This window comes from Puntigrus tetrazona, chromosome 4 (genome assembly GCF_018831695.1).
Source record: "Puntigrus tetrazona isolate hp1 chromosome 4, ASM1883169v1, whole genome shotgun sequence".
Classification (NCBI taxonomy): domain Eukaryota; kingdom Metazoa; phylum Chordata; class Actinopteri; order Cypriniformes; family Cyprinidae; genus Puntigrus; species Puntigrus tetrazona.
The window spans coordinates 13,303,770-13,326,104 of NC_056702.1; the positions used below are offsets into that span (position 1 = coordinate 13,303,770).

The 22,335-nt window shown below is 39.5% G+C and overlaps 4 protein-coding genes across 12 annotated transcripts in view; 3 read left to right on the top strand and 1 right to left on the bottom strand.

Annotated features, from left to right (window-relative positions):
* Positions 1 to 1,974: 1,974 nt before the first annotated feature.
* LOC122342559 (bile acid-CoA:amino acid N-acyltransferase-like) lies at positions 1,975 to 22,190 on the top strand. 6 transcript variants are annotated; one of them, XM_043236442.1, is made up of 12 exons: positions 1,975 to 1,995; positions 2,584 to 2,689; positions 18,630 to 18,832; positions 18,962 to 19,061; positions 19,179 to 19,369; positions 19,504 to 19,667; positions 19,849 to 19,968; positions 20,057 to 20,139; positions 20,396 to 20,489; positions 20,571 to 20,651; positions 21,425 to 21,566; positions 21,679 to 22,190. In XM_043236442.1, the coding sequence occupies exons 2-12, from the start codon at positions 2,673 to 2,675 to the stop codon at positions 21,780 to 21,782; spliced, it is 1,299 nt and encodes a 432-aa protein (XP_043092377.1). In that variant the 5' UTR covers positions 1,975 to 1,995; positions 2,584 to 2,672; the 3' UTR covers positions 21,783 to 22,190. The 6 variants fall into 6 exon arrangements, with proteins under 6 accessions (XP_043092377.1, XP_043092374.1, XP_043092375.1 ...); XM_043236440.1 differs by lacking the exon at positions 1,975 to 1,995 and adding an exon at positions 2,332 to 2,354; XM_043236441.1 differs by lacking the exon at positions 1,975 to 1,995 and adding an exon at positions 2,484 to 2,506.
* Positions 2,584 to 6,649, top strand: LOC122342560 (peroxisomal succinyl-coenzyme A thioesterase-like). The gene is made up of 11 exons (XM_043236443.1): positions 2,584 to 2,689; positions 3,263 to 3,465; positions 3,602 to 3,701; positions 3,829 to 4,019; positions 4,141 to 4,304; positions 4,480 to 4,599; positions 4,688 to 4,770; positions 4,967 to 5,060; positions 5,156 to 5,236; positions 5,810 to 5,951; positions 6,060 to 6,649. Exons 1-11 carry the CDS (start codon positions 2,673 to 2,675, stop codon positions 6,188 to 6,190), a joined length of 1,326 nt encoding a protein of 441 aa, XP_043092378.1. The 5' UTR covers positions 2,584 to 2,672; the 3' UTR covers positions 6,191 to 6,649.
* LOC122342558 (bile acid-CoA:amino acid N-acyltransferase-like) lies at positions 10,123 to 14,301 on the top strand. Of its 2 annotated transcripts, XM_043236435.1 has the most exons (12): positions 10,123 to 10,231; positions 10,320 to 10,424; positions 10,949 to 11,151; positions 11,279 to 11,378; positions 11,474 to 11,664; positions 11,799 to 11,962; positions 12,144 to 12,263; positions 12,352 to 12,434; positions 12,632 to 12,725; positions 12,821 to 12,901; positions 13,464 to 13,605; positions 13,718 to 14,301. In XM_043236435.1, the coding sequence occupies exons 2-12, from the start codon at positions 10,408 to 10,410 to the stop codon at positions 13,846 to 13,848; spliced, it is 1,326 nt and encodes a 441-aa protein (XP_043092370.1). In that variant the 5' UTR covers positions 10,123 to 10,231; positions 10,320 to 10,407; the 3' UTR covers positions 13,849 to 14,301. The 2 variants fall into 2 exon arrangements, with proteins under 2 accessions (XP_043092370.1, XP_043092369.1); XM_043236434.1 differs by lacking the exons at positions 10,123 to 10,231; positions 10,320 to 10,424 and adding an exon at positions 10,577 to 10,848.
* Positions 13,163 to 22,335, bottom strand: part of tmcc3 (transmembrane and coiled-coil domain family 3) — a 45,007-nt gene continuing 35,834 nt past the window's right edge. The window contains exons 6-8 of one of the 3 annotated variants that reach the window (XR_006250597.1): positions 21,642 to 21,865; positions 21,364 to 21,544; positions 13,163 to 13,402 (exon numbers count right to left, since the gene is read on the bottom strand). The gene's annotated coding sequence lies outside the window, so the exon portion shown is untranslated. Of the gene's footprint in view, positions 13,403 to 20,755; positions 21,545 to 21,641; positions 21,866 to 22,335 lie in introns of those variants that run through there. The other 2 variants (XR_006250598.1, XR_006250596.1) reach the window with 2 other exon arrangements.

Genomic DNA, 22,335 nt, shown 5'->3' on the forward strand with positions numbered 1-22,335 from the left:
GCAGTCACGTTTTATGAGGGCCATGGTGGAGCAGCCTCTATGGCTGGGGCCATATCAGTGGAACCAGAAGTCTGATAAATGTGTTCCTAACCTGTATCCAGTCTTATACGTATAAATAAAGACTGTTTATTTTGAAGAATCTCCTGCATCTGCTCGTTTCCTTACTCCCTGTGAGAGTGTAATACCAGTAAGAAGTCAGAAAAAAGACCCAAGAGCAGACGTGCCAGCTTTGATTGATCAATCAGTAAAGGCCAACAAATGAAGCTGAATAAACGAAGTCTCCGCAAAACACCAGGGTAAACCATTGTTTCAAATCTGGAATTTTTGGAATGATTCATTCAGGGACGAAACAAAACATGTTTTTGTGTTGCTTGGAAGATGTACAACTTTCCCGGTGGCTTTGTAACTGTTTTCATTGAAGGAGCAAATATCGAGAAAATGAAATACTAGTAAGTTGCTAGTTTGTTGAGCTATTCTATAACAGCAATATCACATTTGTGGTGACAGCAAATGCTACAGCTCCTCCAGTGTCAATGGCAACCACCACAGCTCCTCCAGAGGTGCTGGTGACCACCACAGCTCCTCCAGTGGCAATGGTGACCACCACAGCTCCTCCAGAGGTGCTGGTGACCACCACAGCTCTTTCTGAGACCTCCGCCAGTCATGTCACAGCCACAGAACCCATTCTGGGACTTTGTTTTCCATGCAATGGCTAGGTGGCCTTTCACAAACTCTCTGCCTGTTCTGTCGCAGCCAGGTGTCTCTGCTCAGACAAGGCCTCATGCTACCTGGTGGCCTGCTCCACCAACTCTGCCTTGGTTTCTACCAGCTCCAGCCTGGTGTCTCTCTCTATCCTGGTTCCCTGAGCATTCATGGTTGCTTCATCGTCCAGGGGGCAAATTCACCATGGGGTTCCTAAATGTGGTAATTCTCGCTATTCCCATTGAATTCTATTAATAGCTAGCATCAGAACTTGAGACCATAGTTGCTTTTAGAAAATGCACCCCTGATCAAATCAGATCCTAGTTAATTAGCATAGCGTACGTCTTTTTGTTTTGGCATAGATGAACATTAAAACATAAGCAAATAGACATTTTAATATAACATTTTTCTTAAAGTTTTTGTCTTCTGTGTAAAAGTAACTTTCCTGGGTATATAATCGTGTAATAAAACATAAGCTTTTGTTTCATAAACAGATAACAGATTCTCATTCTGTACCTTAGCCTACTTTTTGGGTACTATATATACGAATATCATTAGCTAGAATATAGTTAGCTAGATATAGGTCAAGAGTTGTTGTTTTACAGATGCTCTCTGCTGTTTAATATTTATTATAAAACATAACTTGTAATAAAATTACAACTTTACCTAATATTTTTGTTCCGTAAATGCATTGTCTCCTGGTTAATTTGGTTAAGACTTGTTGAATGTTAAGACTTTGAATGTTCAGGTCAAATTAACACCTGTTTGCAACTGTTATAATAAAAAAATAAATAAAATCACAGAAGAGTAAAAGCATACCAGGCAAACAATATTATGATGTAAGCAAAACTGATCATGCTGTGTTCTATTTGTGTGAATAAACAAATAAAACAATAAACGAACATACTGCTGGCACTGAGGAGGCCTCCAAATAAAGTTCTGCTTAGGGCCCCATAAAGGTTTGGGAAAAAAGATTGGGAACCGCTGCTCTAAAATATGAATTGTCCGTCAAAATTCATATCAGGGTATGACACTTTCATAATGCCTCATCCCACAATTTAGCTTGTTCTTAAAAGCTACTCTTTAACTTACACTGAACCAGAGCTATAGCTTCGAGCAATTAACATTTTTCCTTTGAAAAATCCAAGCCATGACAAATTCGTCCGTTTAAGCGGATTTCCACAGAATCTGGCAACCCCGCAGTTGCGTTATGAAGTGGGTGAACACTAGAGGGAAATATAGGAAAACTGTACCAGGACTTAAAAACACATGGATTAAAATGACATTATCATGGTATGTTATCGATCGTTATGCTCTTACTTGATAACGTACCGATTACTGCAATGATATCGCCTCGTTTTCTTAAAGCTACTGCCATGGCGGTGAAGCGTCTTGCAGTTTTTAGGATGTTTCTCCCCAACAAAATAACACGCTAAATTATGGGTTTTACACTGTACATTCAAACGGAAGACGTATACTCTAAAGTTATAATCGACCTTTGCTGTCGCAAGCACACAAACAAACGTGTCAAAGGTAAGATTTCGTCATCAGCGTTAGCCCACGAGCTGCACTTTTTTTTCCAGTTATTCATCATTACACGCATGTCTACGACAGTCTGATCACACTGGCAAGAGATAGGTAAAATTGCCAAGGTAAGATTTTAAATATTTGTAGTAAGTAACTGTTGGAGCTCGCAGTTTTGAAGACTTCTCTTCCTTCCGGCTGAATCGCATACCACCGAGCACAACTTCAGCGTTAGCTCTTTAGCCAAGCTGTTGTTGGTTTCATTCAGATTTCACCTGGGGTAAAATGTTGCTATTTTCTGTAAAATATAATACTGAGACCTAATTGGTTTTCAATTTTCGTCGTTTTTCCCCCCAGACATTGCTGTCCCGGCGCTGTTTGGATCAGTCTAACATCTGAAACCCTTCCCAGAAGAAACACCCGGTCTAAACCTATCGTACTGTATCATGCTGGCACCTGTCGGGTAATGTACAGGCATTTCATACATTAACAAAGAGTTAACCTATACTTGATACTTTTTATAGTAAAATTACAAATGTAAATTTCTTTTTTTTTTTTTTGGCTAATCCCAGGTAAAGTATTGCATAATACCCCAAAGAGGCGGGAAATAAAATAGTATTGTTATATATTAGTATCTAATTCTTTGACAATGAATGTCAGTGTTGACAAGTTGTACGACTTCGAAGGACGAGGAGCATAAACGTGGACGTGACTCTTGCCTTATATCCCAAGTCGTGAGAAGCCATATCATAACAGCTGTTATTGTAAAGAACAATCACAAATTCTCGAAATAAAAGTATCGACAGAAATTCCAGCATCCATCCATCTTAGCTCTTCTTCGCCCTTTTTTTCTGAGCGCGATGCCCGAATGACCGTTTGCGTGTCTGATCTTTTCAATGAATCAAATCTGATTAAAATAATTTGGTCAAGTTGGCTAATATTTTGGTGAACTTGCCAATAAATACCACATGCTAATTGATTAAGCAACCATGCTGAAGTAGAATAGTGTTTTCAATCTCTCATTTTTTTTGTACAGGACTATGGGCACTGAGAGGGTGGCGTGTCCCTTGCTGTCTGTTCGGCCCAATCGAGCACTGGTGGACGAGAAATTTCAGATTGTCATAATGAATTTACTGCCAAATCAAAAGGTGACGCTACACTCTTTACATCAGTCAGAGGACAAGGACTTCTGGGAGGCATTTGGACACTACATCAGTGATGAACAGGGGACAGTGACAGGTGCATGACCCGTAGAGTTGATAAACTTATTACAGCCAGGCCAGATAATAATCCAGTTTATCAAACTTCCTTGAATGATGATGAATACCCTTGTTTGACCAACATATGAAATTATTTTTTTGGTTTTGAAATTTAGTGGCCAAAGATGAAAGTTTGGGAGGGACCTATGAAGGCACAGAAGAGATGGGTTTGCTGTGGAGCATGAGGCCCATACCAGGAAGTCGACCCGGACTCAGGTAACTTAGGCTGGCAAAATCTGATGATAAGCGTGAGATAAGTCTTGAAAAAGTCATCAGTTTCAAGCATTTTCCTCCACTAATCTCCACTAATCTCCACTAACCTCCACTGTCTCTTTTATTGAAGGCTGCGTAAGATGAATATGCTCACACCGATGGTAGTTCACATCTCAGTATATGGTGGACATCTATCTCAAGGATTCAGGCAGCAAACACCACTGACAAGCAGTGTCATTGAGCGCTGGTATGTTGCACCAGGTGTTCAGAGGGCAAACATCAGGGAGAACGGAGTACGAGGAACTCTATTTCTTCCTCCAGGTAATATATATATATTTGATGCTTTGGTTGTAAACTGTCACATAGCAGGTTATTATCTCAGAGACTTGTGCGTCCTGTAAATTGCTTGTAAATATCTTGAAGTGTCTGTGTTTTTTTAAAGGTCCTGGGCCGTACCCAGGAGTGCTGGACCTATGGGGAGGAGGTGGTGGTTTAGTTGAGTATCGTTCTGGCTTGCTTGCATCTCACGGCTTTGCCTCCATGGCACTTGAATACCTCGCTCCAGAAGAGCTGAGAACAGCTGATGTCGATGTGTCATACTTTGAGGTATTGTAACACAAATCTTTTGACCATCTCAACTCTGACACAACATCCTCGATGATCTGCAACTGTTAACAAACTGTCATTGGATTTGTTACCCATGCCTTCTCTTGCACTTCCGCTTTCCCTCTTCCCATACTCATACCATATTTGTGTTTGTGCATATGCATTGTTCCTTTAGAAAGCATACCAGATCCTGCAGAATCATCCGAAGGTACAGAGGGACCGTGTGGCAATGCTTGGACTGTCTTTTGGAAGTGCCATCACACTCAGTATGGCAGCCTACTCCAAAGTCATCGAGGTTTGCTTGACCTAAACACACACATGCACAGTTATGTACATTTAAACACAGCTTTATAGTTTTTAAATGTCACATTCCTGTTTTGTAGCCCCAGTGCTGTGTGTGTATCAGCGGAAGTCATGTGTTTCCTGTAGATAAATCCATCTTTGAAGTCTTTGAGGAAATGAAAAAGTGAGTCACCATCATTAGTTTACAACCTGACTCCTTATCTAAAGCTATAGTAATTTCTTGAAGTGCGCTAAGACAGAATGTATTGTATAAAAGATCTGAGTAATTTTATGTACCTAGAAATAAAATAACAGTCCATTAATTATACATACGAGACATTTACAGACCGATTCTAATGGTTTACCGTATGTTTTTGCAGGAATATAAATAGGGTACATGTGAATGAAGAGAATCAGGTAGTACACAGAGACCTCATCTTGCCCATTCCCTCAGACCCAGCTCTCAAAGTGGATGTGAGTAACATTTACAGATTATATTGTCCATACATTTTCTCCATTTGTTGTTGTTTTTAAAGATTAGGTCTGTTTTTTTTTTACATGCAACAAAGGTTGGGAGAATAAAGTGTCCTCTTTTGTTGGTGAATGCTGGTGATGATCAGAACTGGGCTTCTGTTGAATCTGCTGAAGATGTGAGTCACAAACATGCGTGATTTCATAAGATAAACCTGAAAAGGACAGCCCACGTAAGACAATATTAAAGGAATGGTTACCAAAAATGAGAATGTATTTTCTTCCAGTAAATGGACAAACGCAAAAAGACTGAGACTATACCTAAAATATCTGTGGATACTGAGGATGTGTATACAAGGACAAAATGTAAATTTTTGAACTGCTCTTTTAACATGCGGTATTAACCTTGGTCACTAAGTGCCAGTATCGATATAAACAAAAACTTTTTAGGACTTTTAATACATTTACAATAAATGTAACCTTCAAAAAGACAGAACGATGCATTAAAATGTGCAGTATTCCAAAAAATTATCTGTAAGTCATTGTAATTTTTGGGTGACCTGCCCTAAAAAATAACCCATACACCTTCAGGGGGTTATGGATTGGTTTTTGTAACAAATGTTTTTCTAGATTTAAAAGTATAATGTAAAAAAACTGGCTGGGAACCAAGTCAGTCACTCAGTTATTTACTCTGCTATAACAGAAATCCTCTGCTCTGAATTGGATCTTTGATACGAGTCTTGTACCCTCAGATGGAGATGATGATGGAGAAAGCAGGAAATCGACACCTGTTGACGGTCCTGACGTATCCTGGCGCAGGTCATCTGATCGAACCTCCGTACTCTCCTCACGTCAGAGCATCTAACTTCATCCTGCAGGATATGAAGGAGAAGAGTAAGCATTTTTTTTCAGTCTTGTACAAGATCAATATGTTTAGACCTCCTCAATGCTGTATGTGTATGTACCTGTCTGAATACTCTCTATGTGTTGTTGTTCCTACAGTTGTCATGCTGTGGGGTGGACAGACGAAACCACACGCATACGCTCAAGAGGACGCATGGGAGAAGATTTTAGCATTTCTGCAACAGCACCTATACTTCACTTCAAACTCTGCCGTAAAAGCCAAACTGTAGTTGTGTCATCCTTTATTTCAAATAATGTCGATAATGATCGCCAGCATTTGTTACTTTTCACCTTGCTATCTGTAGGACATAAAAATGGACAGTAAGTATTGTAATGATGTATAGAGATTATAATGACAATAACTTAAAGCACAGGGTATATTGGGCAGTACTTTTTTGATACACTACTTCATTTTTTTTTTTACCCACTACTGCAAAGTTGAAATTAATGCATTGCCTGATTTTAATTTTGTTTAAAATTTATTTTTTGATAATCTATTTTCCAAAGTGATTATTGTAAATGTCACCTAATTATTTTGAACGGAAGAACTGGTGCAAAAGCCATCAGATTTTAAAATAGGAATGTAATGTAATGTAGGCCAATTATCTTCAAAATGTAATATGTATGTTTGCTATGTTCAGTGTCATGTCACTTTTTAAAGTTGTGGATGAATAAATATGCTATTTTAAGTATGAAAAGGTTCCCCAACCACTAGTGGGCAGTATGCCCACATGAACACCTGGCCAAATATAGGCAGAAATATCATATGAATCACCAAAGACAATGGTTTCACCTAAAAATCTTTTCTGCTGAATAAATAAACTTGCCGCAATTTTAATGACCTGGGATTGAGTAAATTAAAAGCAGATTTAAATTAAAAAGCGTAATCTGATTGAATGAACAGTGTGCAAATTTGGCTTGCTGTCTAAAGGAAGAGCTCTAAGATCGGAATTTAACATCAGTGAAGGTGACTGATGCTCTGGTCTTCCTTGTGGAGACCTCAGTCCTATTGGCGAAGGTCGCCACATGGAAGTACGTAAGGGCTGCCTCACGCAGGAACATGCTTAGTCTTTGTTGAACTGTCTGTATATTCAAGAGCGGGACAGCAGTCTCAATGAAACAGTTTTCAGAGGCTCCCGGGGCGTGTGACTGCTGTAGCACCAGTTACAATGCTGAGGCTGTTTTATATGAGATCGTTTTGACACTAGCTCAATGGCCAATTCCCGAGGTGGGCATGGTAACACAGCACTGACTGCGTTCAAGCACACCAGCCTACCATCAATCCCTCATTCTGTGGTCAGATCTCCAGGCTATAGTGCCCCTAGAACAGGTCTCCAGACATGCTGCGGTTTGCACTGGTGTCTGGGGTTTGGAAGGACCCGTAACTGCAATGGAACATCAACAGCCTAGAGTTGTTAGTGGTATGCCTTGCCTTGAAACATCTCAGAGGGCACTTACAAGGCACACATGGTTCACATGGACAAATATTGTGACTGTGCACATCAACCAATAAAACTACATTTTGCTGTCTGTGTGCCACCAAGCCCTATTCCAGTTCCTTTTTTTCAAGCCATCCTACAACATGCCCTCTGGACCCAATCCCATTACACCTTCTCCAAGCAATCTCTCCCACACTCAGAACTTGCACAGATCAATCAACAAATCTCTCCTCACAGGCATTTTCCGCACTGCATTCAAGCAGGCATGGGTAACATCACTGTTAAAAAAAACCTACATTAAACACTTCTCTAATAGAAAACTACAGACCTGTCTCTCTCCTTCCATTTATAGTGAAAACATTTGAACGAGTTCTTTTCAATTGTTTTTTTTCACAGAACAACAAATTGAATGCTAACCAGTCAGGTTTCAGGAATGGCCACTCAACAGAGACCGCTCTACTTTCAGTCATTGAAGCCTTGCGGACTGTTTAAGCGGATTCCAAATCATCATTTCTTGTTCTGATGGATCTATCTGCTGCTTTTGAGAGTCAATCATCTGATCACTGGGATTCCACTTCGCTGGTTTGAATCCCATCTAATTGGCAAGTCTTTTAGGGTGGCTTGGGAAGAAGAGGTATCAAAAACACATCAATTGGTCACTGGGGTTTCTCAGGGACTGGTTCTTGCACCCCTTCTCTTCTCCACATACACTACATTGCTGGGTCCCATCATATAGGCACATGGATTCTCCAATCACTGCTAAGCTGATGACACACAGCTCTACCTCTCGTTTCAACCAGATGATCCAATGGTAGCTGCACAGTTTCAGGTTGCCTAGCAGACATCTTGGCATGGATGAAAGATCACCACCTGAAGCTCATCCTGCAGCTCATGCAGCATGTTGTCTTCCCTGTCACACCAACTCTATAGCACAACTTCACCATCCAGCTAGGTTCATCTACAATTATCCCATCAACTTCAGTCAGAAATCTTAGTGTAATCTTTAAAGACCAGCTGACCTTGAAAAGAGCACATTGCAAAGACTGCTTGATCTTGCAGGTTTGCATTACACAACATCAGAAAGTCCAGACCTTCCTAACAGTGCATGGTGCACAACTTCTTGTCCAGGCCCTTGTCTTTTCTTGGCTGGACTACTGCAATGCTCTTCTGACTGGACTTCCTGAAAGCAAAAATCAAACCTCTACAAACGACTGGTCTTCAACGAGCACAAAAGGAAACAATATTACACCTCTCTTTATCTCTTTGCACTGGCTCCCGGTTGCAGCTCACATTAAATTTAAGACACTAATGCTTGCATATAGAACAGCCACAGGCTCAGCATCCGCCTACGTCCACTCACTATTACAAATCTACATCCCCTACAGAAGTCTGAGATCTGCAAGTCAGCAAAGCATCATGGTACCATCACAGATAGGCTCAAAGTCACTCTCTAGAATGTTCTCAATCACTGTTCCTTCTCTGGTGGGATGATCTTCCCAGCCTTTCTGGAATGCTGGATCCCTATAAATCTTCGACAGCTGAAAACTCTTTTAATACTACCTGACTTCATCCTAAATTTATCTTTATTCCTTTTCCATTCCAGCTTGTACTATTTGACCAGTACCTGAGGCTGGTGTTACGAGCACTTCCTCAGTCTATTTCTGTTTAAGATGAATAACTTTATGTATTACCCAATTGTAAGTTGCTTTGGAAAAAAATTGTCTGCAAAATGATTAAATCTAAATGTAAATGTACTAGAAGTTGGCTCACGGTTCCTCGCTAGCAAATATATTCCAAAACATTCGCCAGATTCAATAACCTTTGTGTGTAACCTCCTATGTTCTCACCTCAAATGACTAGAAACATTGAGAGGCCTCGGTTTTGGATTGCTCTAACTGCTCCGGCGAGTCCATGCAGTAGACCCTGTGGAGCTTTTCCTTCCCCTTGGCAGTCAGATGTGGTGGAGCATCTGGCACCATGTTCTCACTCAGTAAATCCGTAAGAACTGGTAGAGAGCAGGGGTCCACATGTAGTGACCTAAGCAGATCCTGTGTGTACTGTCCACAGTATAGCCTCAGAGCCCATGTTTTCCCAGCAGACTTTCTGCTATCTTTTATGAGGTCTACAATCACCTGTAATCTTCCATATGCGCCTATACAGTTGTCCATATGGTCAGATGCTGTACCACTACTGAGTGACCGGGTTACCAATATGCATTGGCTTTTTTTTGTTTAGACTCAAAGTGGACTGGTCTCCCTACACTGCAAAAACGTTTAAGGTTTAAACTTAAATTTACAGTTAAATACTGTAATTTCATTATAACGTCAATATATCAATCTAATAAAGTACTGAAATCTGTTTTGTAACTTTGAAATACACTGATAATCACCAAAAGCAGGTGGTGATGAGAAAGTAACATGATGAACCAAAGCCCATCACAAGCAGCTTTTAAATAGTAACATATAGTTGGTGCACGGTGCCATTCACACAAACACCAAACATTATCATGGTGAGACTGATCAAACTGAAATGTGCTATAAATATTAAACAACATTACATGTAACATACAACCCTAATAAACATAACTCCTAGAAAAACGAAGAAACAAAATGATTTTAAAGACAAAAACATCAAATTCAAAATAAACTTGAAATGCATTTTTTACAGGATAAGATCCCAATTAGTCAGACATTGATGTGACGTCTTAGTTCCCTCCTTCAGGGTTATTCATTATTGCAAGTATTTCTATGACAATCTGACTAGATCATCTCTCTTCCGACTATTTTCCTTTCGGCTGGGTCTCAAACACGGCAGAGCACAACTTTAGTTCATGTGAGAATGCTAAGTTGTTGTTGGTTTCGTTGATTTCTCCTGTGGTAATATGATAATACTGCATATTTTTTCGTTGTTGTTTTTCCAGACATTTCTGTCCCGGCGATATTTGGATCAGTTTAATATCTAAAACTCTTCCCAGAAGAAACACCTGGTCTAAACACCTGGACTGTATCATGTTGGCACCTGTCAGGTAATGTACAGGCATTTTTCACATGTCTCTTATCCAAAAGTTAACAGTTTTAATACAGTAAAAATATAAATACATTTTTAGTTTGTAAAAAAAAGAAAGGATACAATGAAACAAAGATGAGACAGTGATGGCTAATACCAGGCTAAATGGCAGCATGTTGCGGCAGGAAATATAATAAATAACTTACCACAGTCATGGTGTAGTTAATTCAGAAACACTTATCACATCATGTTCAGCAGGCCTTGCAATCATTTACTCATCTTTGTTCCCCAAGTCTTCCTTGCCAAATTGTTTGCCAATAAATGTCAGTGTTGACTGAATGTTACGACTTACCTCAAAAAGGACGAGGAGTACCACAGAAGCAGCATAAATCTGGTCAACGTGACTCATTGTATTCCAAGTCATCGAAAGTCATTTTAAAACAGTAGTTTGAAGAGCAATCACAAATTCCTGTAATACATAATCATGCTGAAATAGAATACAAGACATTGGTTAGTTTTCATTCTCTCATTTTTTTTGTACAGGACTACAGGCACTGAGAGGGCGGCGTGTCCCATGCTGTCTGTTCGGCCCAATCGAGCACTGGTGGACGAGAAATTTCAGATTGTCATAATGAATTTACTGCCAAATCAAAAGGTGACGCTACACTCTTTACATCAGTCAGAGGACAAGGACTTCTGGGAGGCATTTGGACACTACATCAGTGATGAACAGGGGACAGTGACAGGTGCATGACCCATAAACTTATTACAGCCAGGCCAGATAATAATCCAGTTTATCAAACTTCCTTGAATGATGATGAATACTCTTCTTTGACCAACATATAAAATGATTTTTTTGGTTTCGAAATTTAGTGGCCAAAGATGAAAGTTTGGGAGGGACCTATGAAGGCACAGAAGAGATGGGTTTGCTGTGGAGCATGAGGCCCATACCAGGAAGTCGACCTGGACTCAGGTAACTTAGGCTGGCAAAATCTGATCATAAGTCTTGAGTTTCAAGCATTTTCCTCCAGTAATCTCCACTAACCTCCACTGTCTCTTTTATTGAAGGCTGCGTAAGATGAATATGCTCACACCGATGGTAGTTCACATCTCAGTATATGGTGGACATCTATCTCAAGGATTCAGGCAGCAAACACCACTGACAAGCAGTGTCATTGAGCGCTGGTATGTTGCACCAGGTGTTCAGAGGGAAAACATCAGGGAGAACGGAGTACGAGGAACTCTACTTCTTCCTCCAGGTAAACAAAACCATGCATTGATGATACTTCAAAATATATATATTTGATGCTTTGATTGTAAACTGTCACGTAGCAGGCTTTTGCATCCTGTAAATTGCTTGTAAATATCTTGAAGTGTCTGTGTTTTTTTAAAGGTCCTGGGCCGTACCCAGGAGTGCTGGACCTATGGGGAGGAGGTGGTGGTTTGGTTGAGTATCGTTCTGGCTTGCTTGCATCTCACGGCTTTGCCTCCATGGCACTTGAATACCTCGGTCCAGAAGAGCTGAGAACAGCTGATGTCGATGTGTCATACTTTGAGGTATTGTAACACAAATCTTTTGACCGTCTCAACTCTGACACAACATCCTCGATGATCTGCAACTGTTAACAAACTGTCATTGGATTTGTTACCCATGCCTTCTCTTGCACTTCCGCTTTCCCTCTTCCCATACTCATACAATACTCATATTTGTGTTTGTGCATATGCATTGTTCCTTTAGAAAGCATATCAGATCCTGCAGAATCATCCGAAGGTACAGAGGGACCGTGTGGCAATGCTTGGACTGTCTTTTGGAAGTGCCATCACACTCAGTATGGCAGCCTACTCCAAAGTCATCGAGGTTTGCTTGACCTAAACACACACATGCACAGTTACGTACATTTAAACACAGCTTTATAGTTTTTAAATGTCACATTCCTGTTTTGTAGCTCCGGTGCTGTGTGTGTATCAGCGGAAGTCATGTGTTTGCTGTAGATAAATCCATCTTTGAAGTCTTTGAGGAAATGAAAAAGTGAGTCACCATTATTAGTTTACAACCTGACTCCTTATCTAAAGCTATAGTAATTTCTTGAAAGTGCACTAAGACAGAATGTATTATATAAAAGATCTGAGTAATTTTATGTACCTAGAAATAAAATAACAGTCCATTAATTATACATATGAGACATTTACAGACCGATTCTAATGGTTTACCGTATATTTTTGCAGGTATATAAATAGGGTACATGTGAATGAAGAGAATCAGGTAGCATACAGAGACCTCTTCTTGCCCATTCCCTCAGACCCAGCTCTCAAAGTGGATGTGAGTAACATTTACAGATTATATTGTCCATACATTTTCTCCATCTGTTGTTGTTTTTAAAGATTAGGTCTGTTTTTTTTTCACATGCCACAAAGGTTGGGAGAATAAAGTGTCCTCTTTTGTTGGTGAATGCTGATGATGATCAGAGCTGGGCTTCTGTTGAATCTGCTGAAGATGTGAGTCACAAACATGCGTGATTTCATAAGATAAACCTGAAAAGGACAGCCCATGTAAGACAATATTAAAGGAATGGTTACCAAAAATGAGAATGTATTTTCTTCCAGTAAATGGACAAACGCAAAAAGACTGAGACTATACCTAAAATATCTGAGGATACTGAGGATGTGTATACAAGGACAAAATGTACATTTTTGAACTGCTCTTTTAACATGCGGTATTAACCTTGGTCACTAAGTGCCAGTATCAATATAAACAAAAACTTTTTAGGACTTTTAATACATTTACAATAAATTTAACCTTCAAAAAGACAGAACAATGCATTAAAATGTGCAGTATTTCAAAAAATTATCTGTAAGTCATTGTAATTTTTAGGTGACCTGCCCTAAAAAATAACCCATACGCCTTCAAGGGGTTATGGATGGGTTTTTGTAACAGATTTAAAAGTATGATGTAAAAAATATTGGCTGGGAACCAAGTCAGTCACTCAGTTATTTACTCTGCTATAACAGAAATCCTCTGCTCTGAATTGGATCTTTGATACGAGTCTTGTACCCTCAGATGGAGATGATGATGGAGAAAGCAGGAAATCGACACCTGTTGACGGCCCTGACGTATCCTGGCGCAGGTCATCTGATCGAACCTCCGTACTCTCCTCACGTCAGAGCATCTAACTTCATCCTGCAGGATATGAAGGAGAAGAGTAAGCATTTTTTTTTTCAGTCTTGTACAAGATCAATATGTTTAGACCTCCTCAATGCTGTATATGTGTATGTACCTGTCTGAATACTCTCTATGTGTTGTTGTTCCTACAGTTGTCATGCTGTGGGGTGGACAGACGAAACCACACGCATACGCTCAAGAGGACGCATGGGAGAAGATTTTAGCATTTCTGCGGCAGCACCTATACTTCACTTCAAACTCTGCCGTAAAAGCCAAACTGTAGTTGTGTCATCCTTTATTTCAAATAATGTCGATAATGATCGCCAGCATTTGTTACTTTTCACCTTGGTATCTGTAGGACATAAAAATGGACAGTAAGTATTGTAATGATGTATAGAGATTATAATGACAATAACTTAAAGCACAGGGTATATTGGGCAGTACTTTTTTGATACACTACTTCATTTTTTTTACCCACTACTGCAAAGTTGAAATTAATGCATTGCCTGATTTTAATTTTGTTTAAAATTTATTTTGATAATCTATTTTCCAAAGTGATTTTTGTAAATGTCACCTAATTATTTTGAACGGAAGAACTGGTGCAAAAGCCATCAGATTTTAAAATAGGAATGTAATGTAGGTCAATTACCTTCAAAATGTAATATGTATGTTTGCTATGTTCAATGTCATGTCATTTTTAAAGTTGTGGATGAATAAATATGCTATTTTAAAAAGACTGTGGTTCCCCAACCACTAGTGGGCAGTATGCCCACATGAACACCTGGCCAAATATAGGCAAAAATATCATATGAATCACCAAAGACAATGGTTTCACCTAAAAATCTTTTCTACTGAATAAATAAACTTGCCGCAATATTAATGACCTGGGATTGAGTAAATTAAAAGCAGATTTAAATTAAAAAGCGTAATCTGATTGAATGAACAGTATGCAAATTTGGCTTGCTGTCTAAAGGAAGAGCTCTAAGATCGGAATTTAACATCAGTAAAGGTGACTGATGCTCCTGTCTTCCTTGTGGAGACCTCAGTCCTATTGGCGAAGGTCGCCACATGGAAGTATGAGGGGCTGCCTCACGCAGGAACATGCTTAGTCTTTGTTGAACTGTCTGTATATTCAAGAGCAGGACAGCAGTCTCAATGAAACAGTTTTCAGAGGCTCCTGGGGCATGTGACTGCTGTAACATCAGTTACAATGCTGAGGCTGTTTTATATGAGATCGTTTTGACACTAGCTCAATGGCCAATTCCCGAGGTGGGCATGGTAACACGGCACTGACTGCGTTCAAGCACACCAGCCTACCATCAATCCCTCATTCTGTGGTCAGACCTCCAGGCTATAGTGCCCCTAGAACAGGTCTCCAGACATGCTGCGGTTTGCACTGGTGTCTGGGGTTTGGAAGGACCCGTAACTGCAATGGAACATCAACAGCCTAGAGTTGTTAGTGATATGCCTTGCCTTGAAACATCTCAGAGGGCACTTACAAAGCACACGTGGTTCACATGGACAAATATTGTGACTGTGCACATCAACCAATAAAACTACATTTTGCTGTCTGTGTGCCACCAAGCCCTATTTCAGTTCCTTTTTTTCAAGCCATCCTACAAAATGCCCTCTGGACCCAATCCCATCACACCTTCTCCAAGCAATCTCTCCCACACTCAGAACTTGCACAGATCAATCTACAAATATCTCCTCACAGGCATTTTCCGCACTGCATTCAAGCAGGCATGGGTAACATCACGGTCAAAAAAAACCTACATTAAACACTTCTCTAATAGAAAACTACAGACCTGTCTCTCTCCTTCCATTTATAGTGAAAACATTTGAACGAGTTCTTTTCAATTGTTTTTTTCACAGAACAACAAATTGAACGCTAACCAGTCAGGTTTCAGGAATGGCCACTCAACAGAGACCGCTCTACTTTCAGTCATTGAAGCCTTGCGGACTGTTTAAGCGGATTACAAATCATCATTTCTTGTTCTGATGGATCTATCTGCTGCTTTTGAGAGTCAATCATCTGATCACTGGGATTCCACTTCGCTGGTTTGAATCCCATCTAATTGGCAAGTCTTTTAGGGTGGCTTGGGAAGAAGAGGTATCAAAAACACATCAATTGGTCACTGGGGTTTCTCAGGGACTGGTTCTTGCACCCCTTCTCTTCTCCACATACACTACATTGCTGGGTCCCATCATATAGGCACATGGATTCTCCAATCACTGCTAAGCTGATTACACACAGCTCTACCTCTCGTTTCAACCAGATGATACAATGGTAGCGGCACAGTTTCAGGTTGCCTAGCAGACATCTTGGCATGGATGAAAGATCACCACCTGAAGCTCATCCTGCAGCTCATGCAGCATGTTGTCTTCCCTGTCACACCAACTCTATAGCACAACTTCACCATCCAGCTAGGTTCATCTACAATTACCCCATCAACTTCAGTCAGAAATCTTAGTGTAATCTTTAAAGACCAGCTGACCTTGAAAAGAGCACATTGCAAAGACTGCTCGATCTTGCAGGTTTGCATTACACAACATCAGAAAGTCCAGACCTTCCTAACAGTGCATGGTGCACAACTTCTTGTCCAGGCCCTTGTCTTTTCTTGGCTGGACTACTGCAATGCTCTTCTGACTGGACTTCCTGAAAGCAAAAATCAAACCTCTACAAACGACTGGTCTTCAACGAGCACAAAGGAGCCAATATTACACCTCTCTTTATCTCTTTGCACTGGCTCCCGGATGCAGCTCACATTAAATTTAAGACACTAATGCTTGCATATAGAACAGCCACAGGCTCAGCATCCGCCTACGTCCACTCACTATTACAAATCTACATCCCCTACAGAAGTCTGAGATCTGCAAGTCAGCAAAGCATCATGGTACTATCACAGATAGGCTCAAAGTCACTCTCTAGAATGTTCTCAATCATTGTTCCTTCTCTGGTGGGATGGTCTTCCCAGCCTTTCTGGAATGCTGGATCCCTGTCAATCTTCGACAGCTGAAAACTCTTTTAATACTACCTGACTTCATCCTAAATTTATCTTTATTCCTTTTCCATTCCAGCTTGTACTATTTGACCAGTACCTGAGGCTGGTGTTACGAGCACTTCCTCAGTCTATTTCTGTTTAAGATGAATAACTTTATGTATTAACCAATTGTAAGTTGCTTTGGAAAAAAATTGTCTGCAAAATGATTAAATCTAAATGTAAATGTACTAGAAGTGTACTACAAGTTGGCTCACGGTTCCTCGCTAGCAAATATATTCCAAAACATTCACCAGATTCAATAACCTTTGTGAGTAACCTCCTATGTTCTCACCTCAAATGACTAGAAACATTGAGAGGCCTCGGTTTTGGATTGCTCTAACTGCTCCGGCGAGTCCATGCAGTAGACCCCGTGGAGCTTTTCCTTCCCCTTGGCAGTCAGATGTGGTGGAGCATCTGGCACCATGTTCTCACTCAGTAAATCCGTAAGAACTGGTAGAGAGCAGGGGTCCACATGTAGTGACCTAAACAGATCCTGTGTGTAATGTCCACAGTATAGCCTCAGAGCCCATGTTTTCCCAGCAGACTTTCTGCTATCTTTTATGAGGTCTACAATCACCTGTAATCTTCCATATGCGCCTATACGGTTGTCCATATGGTCAGATGCTGTACCACTACTGAGTGACCGGGTTACCAATATGCATTGGCTTTTTTTTTTTGTTTAGACTCAAAGTGGACTGGTCTCCCTACACTGCAAAAACGTTTAAGGTTTAAACTTAAATTTACAGTTAAATACTGTAATTTCACTATAACGTCAATATATCAATCTAATAAAGTACTGAAATCTGTTTTGTAACTTTGAAATACACTGATAATCACCAAAAGCAGGTGGTGATGAGAAAGTCACATGATGAACCAAAGCCCATCACAAGCAGCTTTTAAATAGTAACATATAGTTGGTGCACGGTGCCATTCACACAAACACCAAACATTATCATGGTGAGACTGATCAAACTGAAATGTGCTATAAATATTAATTAAACATACAACCCTAATAAACATAACTCCTAGAAAAACGAAGAAACAAAATGATTTTAAAGACAAAAACATCAAATTCAAAATAAACTTGAAATGCATTTTTTACAGGATAAGCAAGATCCCAATTAGTCAGACATTGATGTGACGTCTTAGTTCCCTCCTTCAGGGTACGAGGGTTACACATGAAACCAAGACGTTATTCATTATTGCAAGTATTTCTATGACAATCTGACTAGATCATCCCTCTTCTGACTATTTTCCTTTCGGCTGGGTCTCAAACACGGCAGAGCACAACTTTAGTTCATGTGAGAATGCTAAGTTTTTGTTGGTTTCGTTCAGATTTCTCCTGTGGTAATATGATAGTACTGCATCTTTTTTCGTTGTTGTTTTTCCAGACATTTCTGTCCCGGCGATATTTGGATCAGTTTAATATCTAAAACTCTTCCCAGAAGAAACACCTGGTCTAAACACCTGGACTGTATCATGTTGGCACCTGTCAGGTAATGTACAGGCATTTTTCACATGTCTCTTATCAAAAAGTTAACCGTTTTACTACAGTAAAAATATAAATACATTTTTAGTTTGTAAAAAAAAGAAAGGATACAATGAAACAAAGATGAGACAGTGATGGCTAATACCAGGCTAAATGGCAGCATGTTGCGGCAGGAAATATAATAAATAACTTACCACAGTCATGGTGTAGTTAATTCAGAAACACTTATCACATCATGTTCAGCAGGCCTTGCAATCATTTACTCATCTTTGTTCCCCAAGTCTTCCTTGCCAAATTGTTTGCCAATAAATGTCAGTGTTGACTGAATGTTACGACTTACCTCAAAAAGGACGAGGAGTACCACAGAAGCAGCATAAATCTGGTCAACGTGACTCATTGTATTCCAAGTCATCGAAAGTCATTTTAAAACAGTAGTTTGAAGAGCAATCACAAATTCCTGTAATACATAATCATGCTGAAATAGAATACAAGACATTGGTTAGTTTTCATTCTCTCATTTTTTTTGTACAGGACTATGGGCACTGAGAGGGCGGCGTGTCCCATGCTGTCTGTTCGGCCCAATCGAGCACTGGTGGACGAGAAATTTCAGATTGTCATAATGAATTTACTGCCAAATCAAAAGGTGACGCTACACTCTTTACATCAGTCAGAGGACAAGGACTTCTGGGAGGCATTTGGACACTACATCAGTGATGAACAGGGGACAGTGACAGGTGCATGACCCATAAACTTATTACAGCCAGGCCAGATAATAATCCAGTTTATCAAACTTCCTTGAATGATGATGAATACTCTTCTTTGACCAACATATAAAATGATTTTTTTGGTTTCAAAAAATTTAGTGGCCAAAGATGAAAGTTTGGGAGGGACCTATGAAGGCACAGAAGAGATGGGTTTGCTGTGGAGCATGAGGCCCATACCAGGAAGTCGACCTGGACTCAGGTAACTTAGGCTGGCAAAATCTGATGATAAGCGTGAGATAAGTCTTGAAAAAGTCATCAGTTTCAAGCATTTTCCTCCAGTAATCTCCACTAACCTCCACTGTCTCTTTTATTGAAGGCTGCGTAAGATGAATATGCTCACACCGATGGTAGTTCACATCTCAGTATATGGTGGACATCTATCTCAAGGATTCAGGCAGCAAACACCACTGACAAGCAGTGTCATTGAGCGCTGGTATGTTGCACCAGGTGTTCAGAGGGAAAACATCAGGGAGAACGGAGTACGAGGAACTCTACTTCTTCCTCCAGGTAAACAAAACCATGCATTGATGATACTTCAAAATATATATATTTGATGCTTTGATTGTAAACTGTCACGTAGCAGGCTTTTGCATCCTGTAAATTGCTTGTAAATATCTTGAAGTGTCTGTGTTTTTTTAAAGGTCCAGGGCCGTACCCAGGAGTGCTGGACCTATGGGGAGGAGGTGGTGGTTTGGTTGAGTATCGTTCTGGCTTGCTTGCATCTCACGGCTTTGCCTCCATGGCACTTGAATACCTCGCTCCAGAAGAGCTGAGAACAGCTGATGTCGATGTGTCATACTTTGAGGTATTGTAACACAAATCTTTTGACCGTCTCAACTCTGACACAACATCCTTGATGATCTGCAACTGTTAACAAACTGTCATTGGATTTGTTACCCATGCCTTCTCTTGCACTTCCGCTTTCCCTCTTCCCATACTCATACAATACTCAGATTTGTGTTTGTGCATATGCATTGTTCCTTTAGAAAGCATACCAGATCCTGCAGAATCATCCGAAGGTACAGAGGGACCGTGTGGCAATGCTTGGACTGTCTTTTGGAAGTGCCATCACACTCAGTATGGCAGCCTACTCCAAAGTCATCGAGGTTTGCTTGACCTAAACACACACACGCACAGTTATGTACATTTAAACACAGCTTTATGGTTTTTAAATGTCACATTCCTCGTTTGTAGCTCCGGTGCTGTGTGTGTATCAGCGGAAGTCACATGTGTCCTGTAGATAAATCCATCTTTGAAGTCTTTGAGGAAATTAGAAAGTGAGTGAACTTTAAACATATTTAGGGTTTGAGCCTTGTCTAATTAAAGCTATAGCAATTCTTGTTTAATGAGAGTGCAGTAGGACCAAAAACATGTATTATAAAACAGAATAGAAGAATATTTACCCATGCATTTAATTGCTAGACTATTAGATTTAAGTCATTTCATCTACCAAGATAGAAAATTATCCATATGAAACTTTTACAGTAAAAGACTGATCCTAATGATAAACAGTAACTAGAAATGTTTTTGCAGGTATAGAAATAGGGTACGTGTGAATGAAGAGAACCAGGTAATATACAGAGACATCATCTTGCCCATTCCCTCAGACCCAGCTCTCAAAGTGGATGTGAGTACAATCATACATAGTCTTTTTCTTCATCTATTGTTGTCGTTTTTAAAGATTTTTTTTTTATTCACATACACAAAGGTTGGGAGAATAAAGTGTCCTCTTTTGTTGGTGAATGCTGATGATGATCAGAACTGGGCTTCTGTTGAATCTGCTGAAGATGTGAGTCCCATATTTCAGTTTGGGCAAATGTAACATATTACTAAACATTTTCTATGATTTTAGAAGACAACCTGAAAATGACAGCCCTTGTAAGACAATAAACAAAACATTAGCCGATTTATTAATGAAATAGTTACAAAAAAAATACAATTCTTGTGAATTTGAATATGCACATGCACATGAGCTAATTAAATTATTATTTTTTTTAATTCTATCAGTTGTAAGGCCCATTTACACCAAGAAGAATGGCAGAGGCCACACCACAACTATAAAGATAAAGGCACAGAGAAATTCACTTTCAGAAAAAAAAAAATTCAGCTGATGAACGATACAAATATTGACAGCCAATCAGAATCCATTCTACAGTAAGCTTGAGAATTTAAAGTGACAAAAAACCTGTGTGTGCTCAGAATATACAGACAACATCTTTCAATGGTGTGGTGTGAATATTGTCTTAAGTGTGCTTATAGTTATTATCTTTGGTGTGACTTGGGCTTTACTGTTTACAAAAATTATTCAAAAATGAAATTATTATTAGTTAAAAAAAAACTTAATATGTTTACAAAACATTTTAACCATTAAAAGATGCAAGAAATGCATTGAAATGTGCAGTATTCCAAAAAATACATACAAGTTGCAACTTAATTGCCATTTTGGGTGAACTGTCCCTTTAAATTATTTGCAGCAGTCAGTCTTGGTGTGGTGCTTTCACCTGCTATAACTGAAATCCTCTGCTCTGAATTGGATCTTTGATACGAGTCTTGTACCCTCAGATGGAGATGATGATGGAGAAAGCAGGAAATCGACACCTGTTGACGGCCCTGACGTATCCTGGCGCAGGTCATCTGATCGAACCTCCGTACTCTCCTCACGTCAGAGCATCCAACTACATCCTGCAGGATATGAAGGAGAAGAGTAAGCATTTTTTTTTTCAGTCTTGTACAAGATCAATATGTTTAGACCTCCTCAATGCTGTATATGTGTATGTACCTGTCTGAATACTCTCTATGTGTTGTTGTTCCTACAGTTGTCATGCTGTGGGGTGGACAGACGAAACCACACGCATACGCTCAAGAGGACGCATGGGAGAAGATTTTAGCATTTCTGCGGCAGCACCTATACTTCACTTGAAGCTTTGCCGTAAAAGCCAAACTGTAGTTGTGTCATCCTTTATTTCAAATAATGCCAGCATTTGTTGCTTTTCACTTTGGTATCTGTAGGACATAAAAAATGGACAGTAAGTATTGTAATGATGTATAGAGATTATAATGACAATAGCTTAAAGCAGGGTATTTTTTGATGCACTAATCCAACTTTTTCTGCAAAATTGATATTAATCCATTATCTAATTTAATTTTGATTAAAAAAAAAGTATTTTCCAAAGCGATTATTGTAATTATTACCTAATTATAGAAGGTATATAGCAATGTGACATTGTAATGTAGGCTGATTAACTTCAATTGTAATACGTTTGCTTTTTTCAAAGTTGCGGATGAATAAATTTGCTATGGGTTTTTTTTTTTCTAATTACAATTACAATTAGGCCTATGTTTTTAATAATTATCATTATTTCAGAAATGTCAGCACTGTAGCATTTGGCTTTTTAAAGTCTAAACAGCAGAGCAGCTCAATTGATTAACCATGATCTTTTTTTTTTTCAAATATTACCTCATAAAATCACTTA

Coding starts and splice junctions, on each gene's coding strand:
- LOC122342558 (XM_043236434.1), top strand. CDS start 10,727: ATGTCAGTGTTGACTGAATGTTACGACTTACCTCAAAAAGGACGAGGA. Junction 12,264..12,351: donor CCTACTCCAAAGTCATCGAG/GTTTGCTTGACC, acceptor CCTGTTTTGTAG/CTCCGGTGCTGTGTGTGTAT. Junction 13,606..13,717: donor GCAGGATATGAAGGAGAAGA/GTAAGCATTTTT, acceptor TTGTTCCTACAG/TTGTCATGCTGTGGGGTGGA.
- LOC122342560 (XM_043236443.1), top strand. Junction 4,600..4,687: donor CCTACTCCAAAGTCATCGAG/GTTTGCTTGACC, acceptor CCTGTTTTGTAG/CCCCAGTGCTGTGTGTGTAT. Junction 4,771..4,966: donor GTCTTTGAGGAAATGAAAAA/GTGAGTCACCAT, acceptor ATGTTTTTGCAG/GAATATAAATAGGGTACATG.
- LOC122342559 (XM_043236436.1), top strand. CDS start 18,408: ATGTCAGTGTTGACTGAATGTTACGACTTACCTCAAAAAGGACGAGGA. Junction 18,833..18,961: donor TGAACAGGGGACAGTGACAG/GTGCATGACCCA, acceptor CAAAAAATTTAG/TGGCCAAAGATGAAAGTTTG. Junction 19,668..19,848: donor TCGATGTGTCATACTTTGAG/GTATTGTAACAC, acceptor TTGTTCCTTTAG/AAAGCATACCAGATCCTGCA.